At 37.8% G+C, this 12,822-nt stretch overlaps 1 protein-coding gene and 1 long non-coding RNA gene across 2 annotated transcripts in view; one reads left to right on the top strand and one right to left on the bottom strand.

Annotated features, from left to right (window-relative positions):
- Positions 1-6,825, top strand: part of Mroh2b (maestro heat like repeat family member 2B) — a 62,249-nt gene extending 55,424 nt beyond the window's left edge. Inside the window, exons 38-42 of the mRNA XM_033760720.1 lie at positions 3,642-3,797; positions 4,137-4,268; positions 4,999-5,101; positions 5,995-6,060; positions 6,719-6,825. Coding sequence (XP_033616611.1) covers positions 3,642-3,797; positions 4,137-4,268; positions 4,999-5,101; positions 5,995-6,060; positions 6,719-6,825 — 564 coding nt within the window. The remainder of the gene's footprint in view (positions 1-3,641; positions 3,798-4,136; positions 4,269-4,998; positions 5,102-5,994; positions 6,061-6,718) is intronic.
- LOC104868892 lies at positions 3,552-8,243 on the bottom strand. The gene is made up of 3 exons (XR_782120.2): positions 7,888-8,243; positions 5,347-5,524; positions 3,552-3,986 (listed from the first exon to the last, which is right to left on the bottom strand). It is a non-coding gene; the product is annotated as an uncharacterized LOC104868892 (long non-coding RNA).
- Between the last annotated feature and the right edge of the window lie 4,579 nt (positions 8,244-12,822).

The following is a 12,822-nucleotide window of genomic DNA, read 5'->3' as shown; positions in this document are numbered from 1 at the left end:
TTCCTCAGAAGAAGTAAGTGCACAGAAAAGCTTTGGGTATTGCTTGTAGGAGGTGATGTCAGAGTCCTACCCATAGCCACTGGCCAGCCCAGAGTTCACCTGCAAATTACTCCCACTCAGCTGGTGACTTCCTGTGTTTTTTCTGCCCAGGGACACTCCTTGCCCTGGGAATCATGATTGACCTAAACAGAGCAAGCTAGAATTGGTGGGGGAAGAAAGTACTGGGAAGAAGCCCCAAGCAGTGAGAAACAAGAGTCTGTAGATACATTTCCTAGGTCCTTCATGCCTCAGAAGGATTGAGTACCACTTACTCATGAAGACAGCGCAATCATTATTGCTCCCTTTCTTAGCTTTTTTCCCTATCTTATGCCCATTCCCAAAATTTGCTCCCTGAACTCATCTCCAGGTACAAAATACTTTCCCTAAAACCTCATTTCTGGGTTTGCTTCAGGAAATACAAAAATGAAGGCAATACTCAATGCAGAGTTATAGCTTGAATAAAGATGACATTACCTTCCAGTACTGTCTTTTCTATTTCCCAAATTCAAAGACTCATTTAATCAAGAAATCAGAAAAGTATAGCTCGTGGACCAAATCAAGACCACAGACTGTTTCCCTGATTAAGGATTTATTGGAACGTGGTCATACTCCTTGATTCTCTATTGTCTATATCAGCTTTCTCTCTCCACCAGCTGAGTTGATTAGCTGCTGGAGAGACGGTAAGGATCTAGTTTCCCATCACTGGACACAATACAAGACACCAACAATTTAAAGATGGAGAGGTTTAATTTGGCTCCCGGTTTCAGCACATGGTCAGCTGGTTTCAAGGCAGAAATATTATGGCACAAGGGCATGGAGGAGAAAGCTGCTTAATGTGTGGAAAACAGAGCAAAGGAAGATTGCCAAGATGGAAGAAGTGAGGGGCCAGAAATAGACCCCAAGATATTAATGCCATGACCTGCCCAGTCACAACTAGACTTCTGCTCTACCAGTCCCCGGGGTAGAGCCCAAAGCCAAGCAAGTTGAAAGTCCACTCTAATGGCCACAGAGATATGACCAGTAAAGTCTAAATTATTCCCTGTTAGGCCTTCTACTATCTGATGTAGTACATAGCCCTAAGTTTTAAAAAGATCAGTCAGCAATGCTAAGTACAAGAGAATAATTTTCTTTATATCTTCTAGTAAACTGCATTTTAGTATTTATTTTTAGTTTATTCACCACCATTGACTTAACATTCCATCTCATAACCTACATCTGTCTTTCTGTGATCTGTACTTCTTTCTCCATGTCCTGTTGTCAAAGGAGATGGAAAACTACTCACTGCCTCCTCTACTGCATCCTACGTAAACATTAAGGCTTCATTAAATTACTTTTTTATCTTCTGGTCTCCATGACTGAAAAGTCTGCATTTCCTTCATTATTCACCATCATGTAAATTTTTCTGCTCAATAAATACTTTAAAAGTCAGTGACTAAGCTGAATCTCTAAATGAGGACTGAGAAGTATTGACTAGAATTTAAAGAAAAAATATTACCTATCAAATCTAATGCTTTCCTATTTATTTGCTCCATTAAAAAAAAATCTTTTTCTTTTTGACTCTTGAAAACTTACTAACCATAGAATCTATAGATTTTAATCTGCAATATATGCCCACAGTCAATAATTCTCAAGTTTTGTATTTTGTGGTTTCCCTTGTGTGCTAACCTAAATGTAGTCTTTGAAAAACTTTTCTGCTTTTCCCCAGTTTCTCTAATGTTTTAATATCACCTTTAAATCTCAAATTGTCCTCAAAAAATTTTTCTGGTTCCTACTCAATTTAGTATCTTTTGTAAAAATAACAATGATGTTCTATTCTTCATTACACAGATAATTAATAGCAATCCTTAACAAAGGGCTGAAATCACCCCTAAGGCCCCATGTGCTAGATCTGTTGGGTTGTTACTGAACTAATAATAATAATTATCTAGAATTTGTTCCTTCAGTCTACCTAATAGTCCTGTGACTTAGATAATGTTTCTCAATACTTTGAGAAAGGAAAAAAAATTAAAGTCTTGCTGGTTGTTAGATTAGATCCTTCTTATTGATAATAGATACCGATTCTATCACACTTGCATAACAATGAAGTTTGAAAAAGACATGCTACTCAGTGTCCATTAAGGTTCTCTTTCTGCAAGTATGTTTCACCCTATGATACTTTGTCCTTATATTTTTCTAAAGATTAAGCATAAAACTGTCATCTCCAAGTTTTCTCTCTCTTCCTCTCCCTCTGCCTCTTAACCTCTCCATTCCTCTCTCACTCTGTCTTTCTTTCTGTCTCCCTCCAGCCCCTTCATTATATGAATTATTTCATGAAGTTCTTTCTTGGAATTCCCAAAACATACTGATGCTTTAATGAAATAGTACAAATATAAACATGGTTGTTATATATACTCCAGTCTTTTTGCCACATTTCACACTACCTGTGCAAATCACTTTACTCTGTGATCTATTTTCTTGATTGAAAAATGAAGACATTGAACCTGATGTGTATTTCTTAATATCTCTGTCAACTCCCTAAAACATTGTTGCCACTTCTTTTTTCTGCTTTTTAATTATTCTACCTTTCATTTCATTGATGCAAGAAAATTCCAAAATTGTTTCTTTTCTTGTTTTAAGTAAATATTTCTTTATCTTTTGGGTTTTCTTTCTTTTTAAAAAAAAGAGATTTTTTAATAAATATATTACATACTTTGACCTTAATCCTAATATATTTAAAGAACTATTTCTGCTTTCCTATTATTCAAGTATTTACCATGCATTCATTTAGCAATTCTGAGCTTTTCTTAAAAAGTCATCTTTATTTTGCTGGAATATCTATATCAATTTCCTTTTTTGTTTCTTGCTTAGCTAAATAATATTCTATATCCAGAATGCTTTTCTATTTATCCCTCTGTATTCATGTGCATATTTAAACTAATTCTCTAAGCCTGAAAATGAAACTTCCAGAAAACTCATTTAATTTCATTTCTTCTCCTTTGTTGGGACTCTGAACTATATCAGCAAAACACATACATGAGATTAAAAAAGAGTCTATCTTCCTTCAAATTCTTACCCTTTGTTTCTTGAAGTCATCACTTATCATCCTCGACAAAAAGCAAAGAAATAACTTCAAGAGAAGAGCCAGGCACTTTTTTGTTGTTTAACCTGAAACCAAAGGTCCAATTTCTGAGATCCCCAAAGAAAGTATTTGGTATCTTGGAAAAGGGTTCAGTACCTTGGGCAATTAGAATAAAGGTCCCATAACTCTAGGCTAATGATGCAATCAGGTTGATTTGTGTAAGATGAACATGAATCCTCTCTGGCATCTTGATACTAGCACTCCTGTTTATCATTCCTATGGCCACACTTTCCCACTAGTTATCCAAAGACAGAAATGAAGCCTACAGTTCTATGGGATCACTGGAACCCCATGTTTTTGTTTTTTGTAGTTTATGTGGTTTGGGATCAGAGCTTCCAGAAGAAAAAAAAAGACTTCTTTTAACTCATTGAAACCATTGTCCAGTTTCCCCCTTTCTTTACTGAAGTAGGGAAGTACTTTCAAGTGGGTACCTAGAGGGTGCTGGCAGGGAATGGCTTATAAAAAGATGCACTTGTCACCACAGGAGCAAGATGACATGAGACTGACTGCCATCATCTTGTTTGAAAATCTGGCATCCCTGACAGGAAGACAGTGGAAGACATTTTTCGCTGAAGAGATAAAAAAGAGCATGATTTCATTCCTTCTCCACCTCTGGGATCCCAATCCCAAGATTGGAGCTGTAAGTGGCCCTGTTCAGACACCTGAACCTCCTCCTTGTCCCAGGGCTGGCAAGTGCCAGTAAGCCTGATCTAGCTAAAATAGAAGCCAGATCGAAAATCACCCCACAGACCTGAGCCAAAAACCTGTTTCTCCAGTTCTGGGTTCTTTCTTGTCATCTCTTTCCCAGTTTATTGTTTCATCCTTGAAGCTGGAAAAAAAAAAATGCTGGAAATGATCATAAAGCTCTTTGAACCACTGAGTTTTACTACTGCTTCCCTGATACTACTCAGCATTTCTTCCTTTCAGGAATAAGATCCCTACTTTATGGACTGTGACCCAGAAAGCACTGTTTTTTTAGGCTTGTCGTGATGTCTTGATCATCTGCTTCCCTTTCCTGGGCCTTCAGGAGCTCTATGGGGTACTAGACCATCTCCTTGATCAAGACCTACCAAGAGCCAGAGATTTCTATAGGCAATTTTGTGTGAAACTGGTGAGTGGATAGCAGGTGCTACCTGAAAAAGGCAGGACAAGAGACTAAACCAGTCCCATATGGGCAGGCAACTTAACAAAGAATCTGGCCAGAGCTAAGACTGTCTTGCAGGGATCACAGTGATTCTAGGCACCCTCCCACATTGCCCTGTTTTCCGTTCTCCTAGCACTAGGATCTGCTCTCCCAAAAACTCACATCTGTTGATTAGTTTCTTAATCCCTAGTGCCTTCCCAAATAAATTTAAATTGAAACAGCCCTGAGATCATTTTCAATCAATTAATGAATTAACTAATGGCTGCATGAATGTTTACTGGCTTTTAGAGTTACCTTTTGAGAACTTAGAATATGATGAAAATAAAGGGTCACTGTATTATACAGATTTCCCTTTGCTGGGATACTATACTAGACACCTGCAATTTAAAAGAGAGGTTTAATGTAAAGGTACAAGATCCCAGTAATGAATGTAACTGTACTGTATGCAGAATGGCATAGCAGAACAAAAATGCTTAGTTCAAGGTATCCAGAAAGCAGAACATAGGAATAGTGCCAGAGAGGAGACATGAGGAACTAGATATAACACCTAAGGTCACACCTCCATGCCCACCAGGCACACCCAGAATGTTCTTCACTAATCCCATTGGTGCTTCTTAAATCAATTAAGTTGACACAGTTAGTTTAGTCACTACCGTCACTTTCCAGTTGCCCTCTTTGTAAAATTCATCTTTTGTAGGCAAAGAAAAACCAGGAAATTCTGTGGATCCTCCACACACACTCGTTCACCTTTTTCACCAGCAACTGGGAGATGATCAGGAGTGCAGCTGTCAAACTCACAGGTGAGTTCACATCCGCATTCCCTACTCGGATGTGTCTGTTCTTTCCCAACTAGTTTTGGCTTTTGACCAAAAGCTACCCAAAGCCTAACGCTGGTATGATTGGTATGACCCTTCCCTCCCAACCCACACCCAAAAAAAAAGACCAGGAAGAAAATCACTTCATGCGTTTCAACATCATCCTTCATAGTAACATGTTTTTTTCACAGATGAAAGGATATAATCTCTTCTGATTTGCCAGCACTCACCCTCTTCCCATCAGAGTGTGACCTCGCTGAAGCTTCCACGCTCCTCCTGGTTCCAAGTCATTGCTTTTTCATCTCCCCCGAGTCTTTCCTCCAAGCCTGTTGCCTTTTCATGCTTTCCTTCACTTCATCCCTCAACTGAAAGCATACTCAGCATTCTAACCTCAGTTCGAACTGAGAGCTTGAGCAACAACATGATACAAATAGAAAGTGTGTTGATGTGGGGACCAGTAGATCTTGGTTCTGCGACGTTATTCTGGACAGTTAACCTTTCTGTGTTACCTCTTTGTCAAGTTGCTAATATGAAGCTCAGGGGCCATTTCCAGGCATGGGTTTGAAATACAGTAGTTTCTCCTAACATCATCCTAAGGAAGGACTGCAGAGGGAGCTATAGAATTTGCTCATTCACTAATGAGACCATCTACCTTCTGACCAGGTGAAGATTCTGGGAGGGCAGAGGTAAGGGGAAAAAATGAGAATCAAGACCTGTCATGTAGAGGTACAAGATCCCAACAATGAATGTAACTGTACTGTATCCCTAAAATGTACCAATAAACTCAATTAAAGCTGAAAAAAAAATTAAAAGAAAAAAGATTCTTACATGATCAACTTCTCTCCTAAATCAGTAACTTTTTCTTCTGTTGAATTTAGATGCCATTGTCCTCAATTTTACCAGCAAGTATGTGGAGTTATTAGACAGAGAACAGTTGACCACACGTGAGTGCCAACCCTAGTTTCTGCCCACATTACTGTTATATTTTAGGGAGAGAGAAGCTGTTACAGCTCCAAATTCTATGTGAGCGCAGAAACAGAAAATTTTTAAAAATACATAATTATTAGTGCCCAATAATTTTACAAAATATTGCATTTCTGTGGGGTTTTATATATTCACAGAACATATTTTAATCGGGTCCATCCCTAGAAAATCTTAATATACAATTTTCTCCGAGGCTCTCTAGGCCTTGGAATTTCTATACAATTTAAAGCGACCTCCAGCTCCAAACTTTTGTATGTCATTCCCAACAGACTATGATTTTCTAATTACCTAAACTTACTAATCAAAAGCTCAGGACCTCTTCCCTCCTCCCTCTTCCCTCTACCCCCCGCCTTACCCCTCTCAGTTGAACCCAGGGCCTCACTCATGCTAAACCCACACTTTGCCACTTTGCTTTTTCAATAGTAAGTTTCTAGACTCATAGCTCCAAATTCTACCTTTCAGAGTAAAATGTGAGCATTAGGACCAGAGCCTCACACAGGTTTGACTCTCAATGGTAGCTTTACACTGTCTCACGCATTGGGTATTGGCTCAGGATGCTCCTCCTACTGGGGTCTGGCTCTCTTCATTCACTTACCCTAGCTATTCTTTCCATTTCAGGACTCCAAGCACTTCTGCTAGACCCCTGTATCAGTGTCCAAAGAGCAGCTGAAGCTGCATTGCATACCCTCTTGAGAAGGTATAAAGAGACAAGTATCCCTCTGTAAGCCATCAAGAAATAAACTGCTAGGCTTTTTCTAAAATTGACTCCTGTGGTTATAGTATTAACTCATAAACTTGTGAAAAGGTGATGCATAGGATGGGAATTTGGGGTAGGAAAGTTTTCATTCTCTACAGTCTCCTTGACTGCTTCCACTAGTAAAAAAAAAAAAAAAAAATCCCACAAATTCACTTGAGGAATAACCAGTGTTTTGAGTGGTGACAGCCTCATGGTTTTACACAGGTTAGTCCTCTATCTTGGGACACTTAAATCCAGCACACATCAAAAAGTGACAGAACTTGACACAGTTACAGTGCCAGTAAGAAGATGGCTACTATTATTTCCACATATAAACCTTTCCTCTTATATCTTTATCAGCTTTGAATTACTACCCATATTCTTTCTAAAATACAGTCTTACAATAAATCTTAACTTACCTCTTTTCTCCTGGATTGTAATTTATGCATCAAGACTATGCCAGATATTTTTCTGCAAAAGATCCTATCTGCAATTCTATTAAATTTTATTGTTTCCTTTCCATTTTTAAATGTAGAGCAATATTGCGTGCCCATGTGTGCATATGTGGGATGTGTGTACCAACATTCTTCATAATAACTGGATGTAATTCTTTACTCTTTTCTATGATGCTTACATGGACAGTTGCATATATGAAAATTGGTACATAAAAAGAAGCTTCCAATACAGAACTTGATGCTCACTCAACATCACCATCATAATCATTTATTACCAATATTATTAATACATCCCTCTAGAATACCCCTGAAAATTCCTATTATTTTCATTCTAATATCTTCATTCCCAAAGTCTTTGAGAAAGCAACTCTTGTTCCTACAGAATTCGTAAGCTGAAAGTGACAGTTGGTTCAAAAATTCTGGGCCAAGACTCCTTTAATTCATCCATCTAATAAATATTCATTGAGTACCTACAATTTCATAGGTCACTGTTATAGCCACCAGGACTACAAGAATGAAGAAAAATAGAAGATCTGTGCCCTTGTAGAGTTTATAGTCGATGAAGTCCGTATATGAATTCCAGTAATAGAGCTCACCTCCAGGATGTTTCCCAGTGGTTCTTGACTCTTGGTATTGATGCCCTCAAGCAAAGAACAGGGTTGACCTGTGCAGCCAGTACAATCCCTCAGAGATGATGGATTATGACTTTTAAGACAAGGTCATAAATGATATTGTGCTCTCTTAAGTCACTCACTGTAGAGGAAGGCAGCTGACATACAGTGAGGACACTCGGCGACCTTGAGCGTGTGACACAGAAAGTTCCATGTGACAGAGAACAGATGCCTCCTTGAGCAACCAGCCCTCATCTATGAGGCACGAAAGTGAGCCACCTTCAGAACAGATTCATGAACACAAAATCTTTAGGTGACTCTTTAACTGGAACCTAAAATTGTAAGAGGAAATATAGAATGCCTACTTAATTTGATTTTTAGCTGAACACCAAATAATGTTTTTCACTAACAGCACACCCCAATTATACAGTTCACTAAAAATTATTTATTATTTATCTAAAATTTAAATTTACCTGAGAAACTTATCTTTACATATGGCAACTATCTTGCAATCTAATGAGAGTTCTAAGATAGAACCATTAAGTTCCCAAATTCCTAAACTACAGAGCTGTGTGATAATAAATCTTTGGTATTTTTAAATTACTATGTTTTAAGGCAGTTATTTTCAGGATTCTCTTTCTCACATTCTGGCCCTAATAATTACTAGCCATGGGGCTTGAGAAAGTCTTATAACCTCTTACTACATTAATTTCAATGTCTACAAAATTAAGATCAATTTCTTCCTGAAGGTGCTGCTTTGGAAATTAAGTGAATAATACAGTTTAGTCCATTCTGACTGCTATAATAAAATATTTTAGACTGGATAACTTTTAAACAAAGAATTTATTGCTCACAGTTCCAACATAAGAAGTCCATAATTAATATGCCAGCAGATTTAGCATCTGGTAAGGATCCCGTCCTCAATGTGTTAGGAAGTTCCTTGAGGTTCTTTTATAAAGGCACTAATCCTATATATGAGAGTAAAACCCTAGTAACTCTCTCTTTCTTTTCTATTTTTTTTTTTAACTTTTATTGGTCCATGTTTGCAGTACACAATAATTACATTCAGTGTAGAGAATTGGTACATGCATGTAGCACATCTTAGATGTTTCTGTTCTAATGTCTACATCTTTAATCCATTTTTATTTTAGTTTAATGCATGGTGAGAGATATGGGTCTATCTTCCACATGCTTCCGTATGTGAATAGCCAATTTTCCTAGCACTATTTATTAAAGAGGCTTTCCTCCAGTGAAGGGATTTGGCCCCTTTGTCAAGGATAACACAGCTGAGTATGCCTGGAGTCTTTTTCTGTATCTGCTCTTCTGTTCCATTCATCCATGAGTCTGATTTTTCTTTGGGGGGGCTCCGGGAGGGTGGTTGTTTTTGTTGCTGTTATTGTTGTATTGTTGTTGTTTTTTTGTCAATGCCATACTGTTTTTATCACTGTATTATTACTTGAAGTCTGAGATTGCAATGCCTTCTGCTTTGCCCCTGTTTCCCATTTGCTTTTGTTATTCTAGGTCTCTTCTTGTCCTGTATGAATTTTAAGATGGCTTTCTCCAGTTCTGTAAAACCTGTTATTGTATATGTCATTCCCAACAGACTATGATTTTCTAATTGCCTAAACCTACTGATCACAAGGTCAGTGTCATTGGCATTTTGTTTGGGACTGCAATAAATCTATATACCAGTTTTGAAAGTATGGTCATTTTGACTATATTGGTTCTACCTATCCATGAACAGGAGACATCTTTCCATTTTATGGTGTACTCTTCAATCTTATTTTTCAGAGTACTATAATTTTCATCGTAGAGGTCTTTCTCTTCCGTGGTTAGGTTAATTTCTAAGTATTTCATTTTTCTTGATAAAGGGTACTGTTTCCCTACTTTCCCTCTTGGTGAGTTTATTATTGGTGTACTGAAATACTATTGATTTTTGAATGTTGATTCTGTATCCTGCTACTACATTTGGATATTAGTTCTAAGAGTCTTTTGGTGGAGTTTTTGGAGTCTTATTTGTAGAGGATCATATCCTCAACATATAAGATTTCTTTCCCTACCCATATCCTTTTTATTTCTTTCTCTTGTCTAATTACTCTAGCTAATGTTTCAAGAACTATTTTGAACAGAAGTTATAAAGCAGACATCCTTGACTTATTCCTGATTTTAGATGGAAAGGTTTCAGCTTCTCTCCATTTAGTATGATGTAGGGCTGGGAATTTAGCTCAGTGGTTCCACTGCCTGTCTTGCAAGTACAAGTTCCCAAATTCAATCCCCAGTACAAAACAAACAAACAAACAAAAACACAACCTATCCATTTAGTATGATGTTAGCTGTTGGTTTGTCCTATATGGCTTTTATAAAGTTGAAATAAGCACCTTCTATTCCTATTTTCTTGAGGATTTATTGTGAATGGTTGTTGGATTTTGTCAAATGTTTTTCTGCATCTTTAGAGATGATCATGTGGTTTTGTCCTGCTAAATAGAAACATATGGTGTATTGGTTTGTGTATGTTGAACCATCCCTGCTTCTCTGGAATGAATCCTACTTGGTGACGTTGTATGATTTTTTTATGATTTTCTGCATTCTGTTTTCCTATATCTTATTGCTAATTTTTGCATCTGCTCATAAAGATATTGGCTGATAGTTCTTTTTGTTGTTGTTCTTGGGTCATTTTCTGGTATTGGAATCAAGGTGGAAAATCCTAATGATTTTCTAAAGTGCCCACCTCTTAATATCATCATCTTGGGATTAGGTTTCAACATATGGATTCTGTGAAACACAAAGCATTCAGATTACAGCACATGTAAAGCATTCATAAATCTGACACAGAATCATTGTTCAAACAATGTTAGTTCTGTAACTTAAATATTAATACTATTAAGAAATGTATCACTAGTCTCCAAATACTTACATAAACTCAGTGGTACATAAAACCAGCTGATTATCCTAACCTGTGTGGCCATTTTCCCTGTGACAGTTGCTGCCCTTCTGAGAAGGCGAAAGATTAGATGGTTCCTCCAACCCAAGAACTCTCAGCTCACCATCTGATCCTCCTGCTTGCTTGCTTCACGCAACTCTGGATCCCTTCAGAGTACAATATTCTTACTCTCTTAATTCAAACAAAGCACACAGTAGGCCATTGTGACAGGAGAAATTTTGGTCTTTCTTCCTTCTACAATATTTCTTTCTATTAATCGCTCCCAACCACTATGACTCTTCCGGGAGTCGCCATTGATCTTCCTTAATGCTTCTCTTTCCACTCAGCCTTCTAAGGACCTTCTGTGATTTATTCAAAGAGATTCAGTGCAAGTACATCATTCAAGTGTGGAAGGTTCCTTGAAGGTCTCAAGGAAATAGTCACAGAGAAAAAGCTTGTTCAAGTACTTTTGAAGAAAGTACAGATTCTTTTTAGTCTCACTCCTGTTGCTTGCCTCACTACTATTTGTATATGTAATAATTTTTCATTTGTTTGTTTATTTTGAGGTACTGGGGATCTAACTCAGGACCTTGTGCTTGCAGCAATAATTTTTCAACTCACGTTTGTTATAGGACAGAGATTCTACAACGCACATGACCTACCCAATAGGTTAGCACGGCTCTGTAGGGCTATTAATCATGTTATGATACAACTCAGTGGTCTGCCCTTTTAACCCAAAAGTAGAGCCAGTGCTCTGTGGGTAAATTAGGAACTTTTAGCTTGGCTGACCCTGCTATGAAAGCAGTTTTGCCAGAAAAAGAGGAAAACAAGGATTACAGATGGGAAGAAATAAATAGGCTTCCAGTGAAAGAGACCAGAGGAATTATCTGGAATTGTCTCTGCACTGCCATAGTTTCAGAGGATGAATTACAAAATGAGGAACTTCTTCTAGAGCCTTCAACAGACAGAAATTATATATATCTAGCATATTGTAATAATGTTTTTATGACATGATTTAGTCTTCAACCCCAGCAGTAGCTTTCAAATCACCTAAGCATAGAATTAGAGAAGGCCTGTTCACTCAGATGTGGAAGCAGCCTGCAAGCTAGTCATGAGCACCTCACAGCAGCATTCTGAGTGGTAATTTTATACAACTGTAAGCCTATGAATTATCACTTCCTGGAATTCCTTGTTTGTTTGTTTCTTTGTACCAGGGATTGAACTCAGGTCCTTGCACTTGCAAGGCAGGCGGGTGGAACCACTGAGCTAAATCCCTGGCCCTAGAATACCCCCTCTTTCTTACTTATTCCTTTCAAGTATTCCTTACAATGGAAGAGTAGAAAAAGTGGCAGAATCCACAGGAGTATGGGAGGTTGGGGATTTAGCTCAGTGGTGCTGCCGCCTGCATTGCAAGTGCAAGGTCCCAAGTTTGATCCCTGGTACCAAAAAACAACAAAAAAGAGTATGAGGGCAGTGGAATTCATTACAAAACAATGTGTGTGAGTGTGAGCATGTGTGTCTGTGTCTGTCTGTCTGTGGTCAGTGTGTCACTGTATATCACTAAGCCATGACCTAAAAAATGGCATTTGTTCCAACTTTTTATCAAACTTTGTTTAGCCAACAAAATATTCTTACCTGTTTGTATTCCTTCTGGACAAACTGTCCTGAATTTTATTTATTGAATTATATTGTTATACTGAAGGCAAGATAAATTTTGAGAATATAATTTTCCAAATATGTGACTCATATTTCTTCCTCAATTTGTAAGTCATTGAAAAACAGAAGATGAAAAAAATCTTTCTCCATTACCTACTGCATTCTCCCAAATTATCTCAGAGGCTTGCCTAAAGATTCAATTGGCAATGTCTAATTCTTAACTGCAAAGTGGTCCAAAAAGAGCCTTTTTCTTGAGCCCCATTGTCCTGTTGTGTATGGAAGAGCCACCTCTGGAATTCAGTTACCAGTTTCTGGTTAGGGTTGCATGGAAATAACAATGACAA

Source organism: Fukomys damarensis, unplaced genomic scaffold, assembly GCF_012274545.1.
Source record: "Fukomys damarensis isolate Sample0158 unplaced genomic scaffold, DMR_v1.0_HiC HiC_scaffold_1, whole genome shotgun sequence".
In the NCBI taxonomy this organism is placed as follows: Eukaryota; Metazoa; Chordata; class Mammalia; order Rodentia; family Bathyergidae; genus Fukomys; species Fukomys damarensis.
This window is presented reverse-complemented; position numbering and strand designations above follow the sequence as displayed.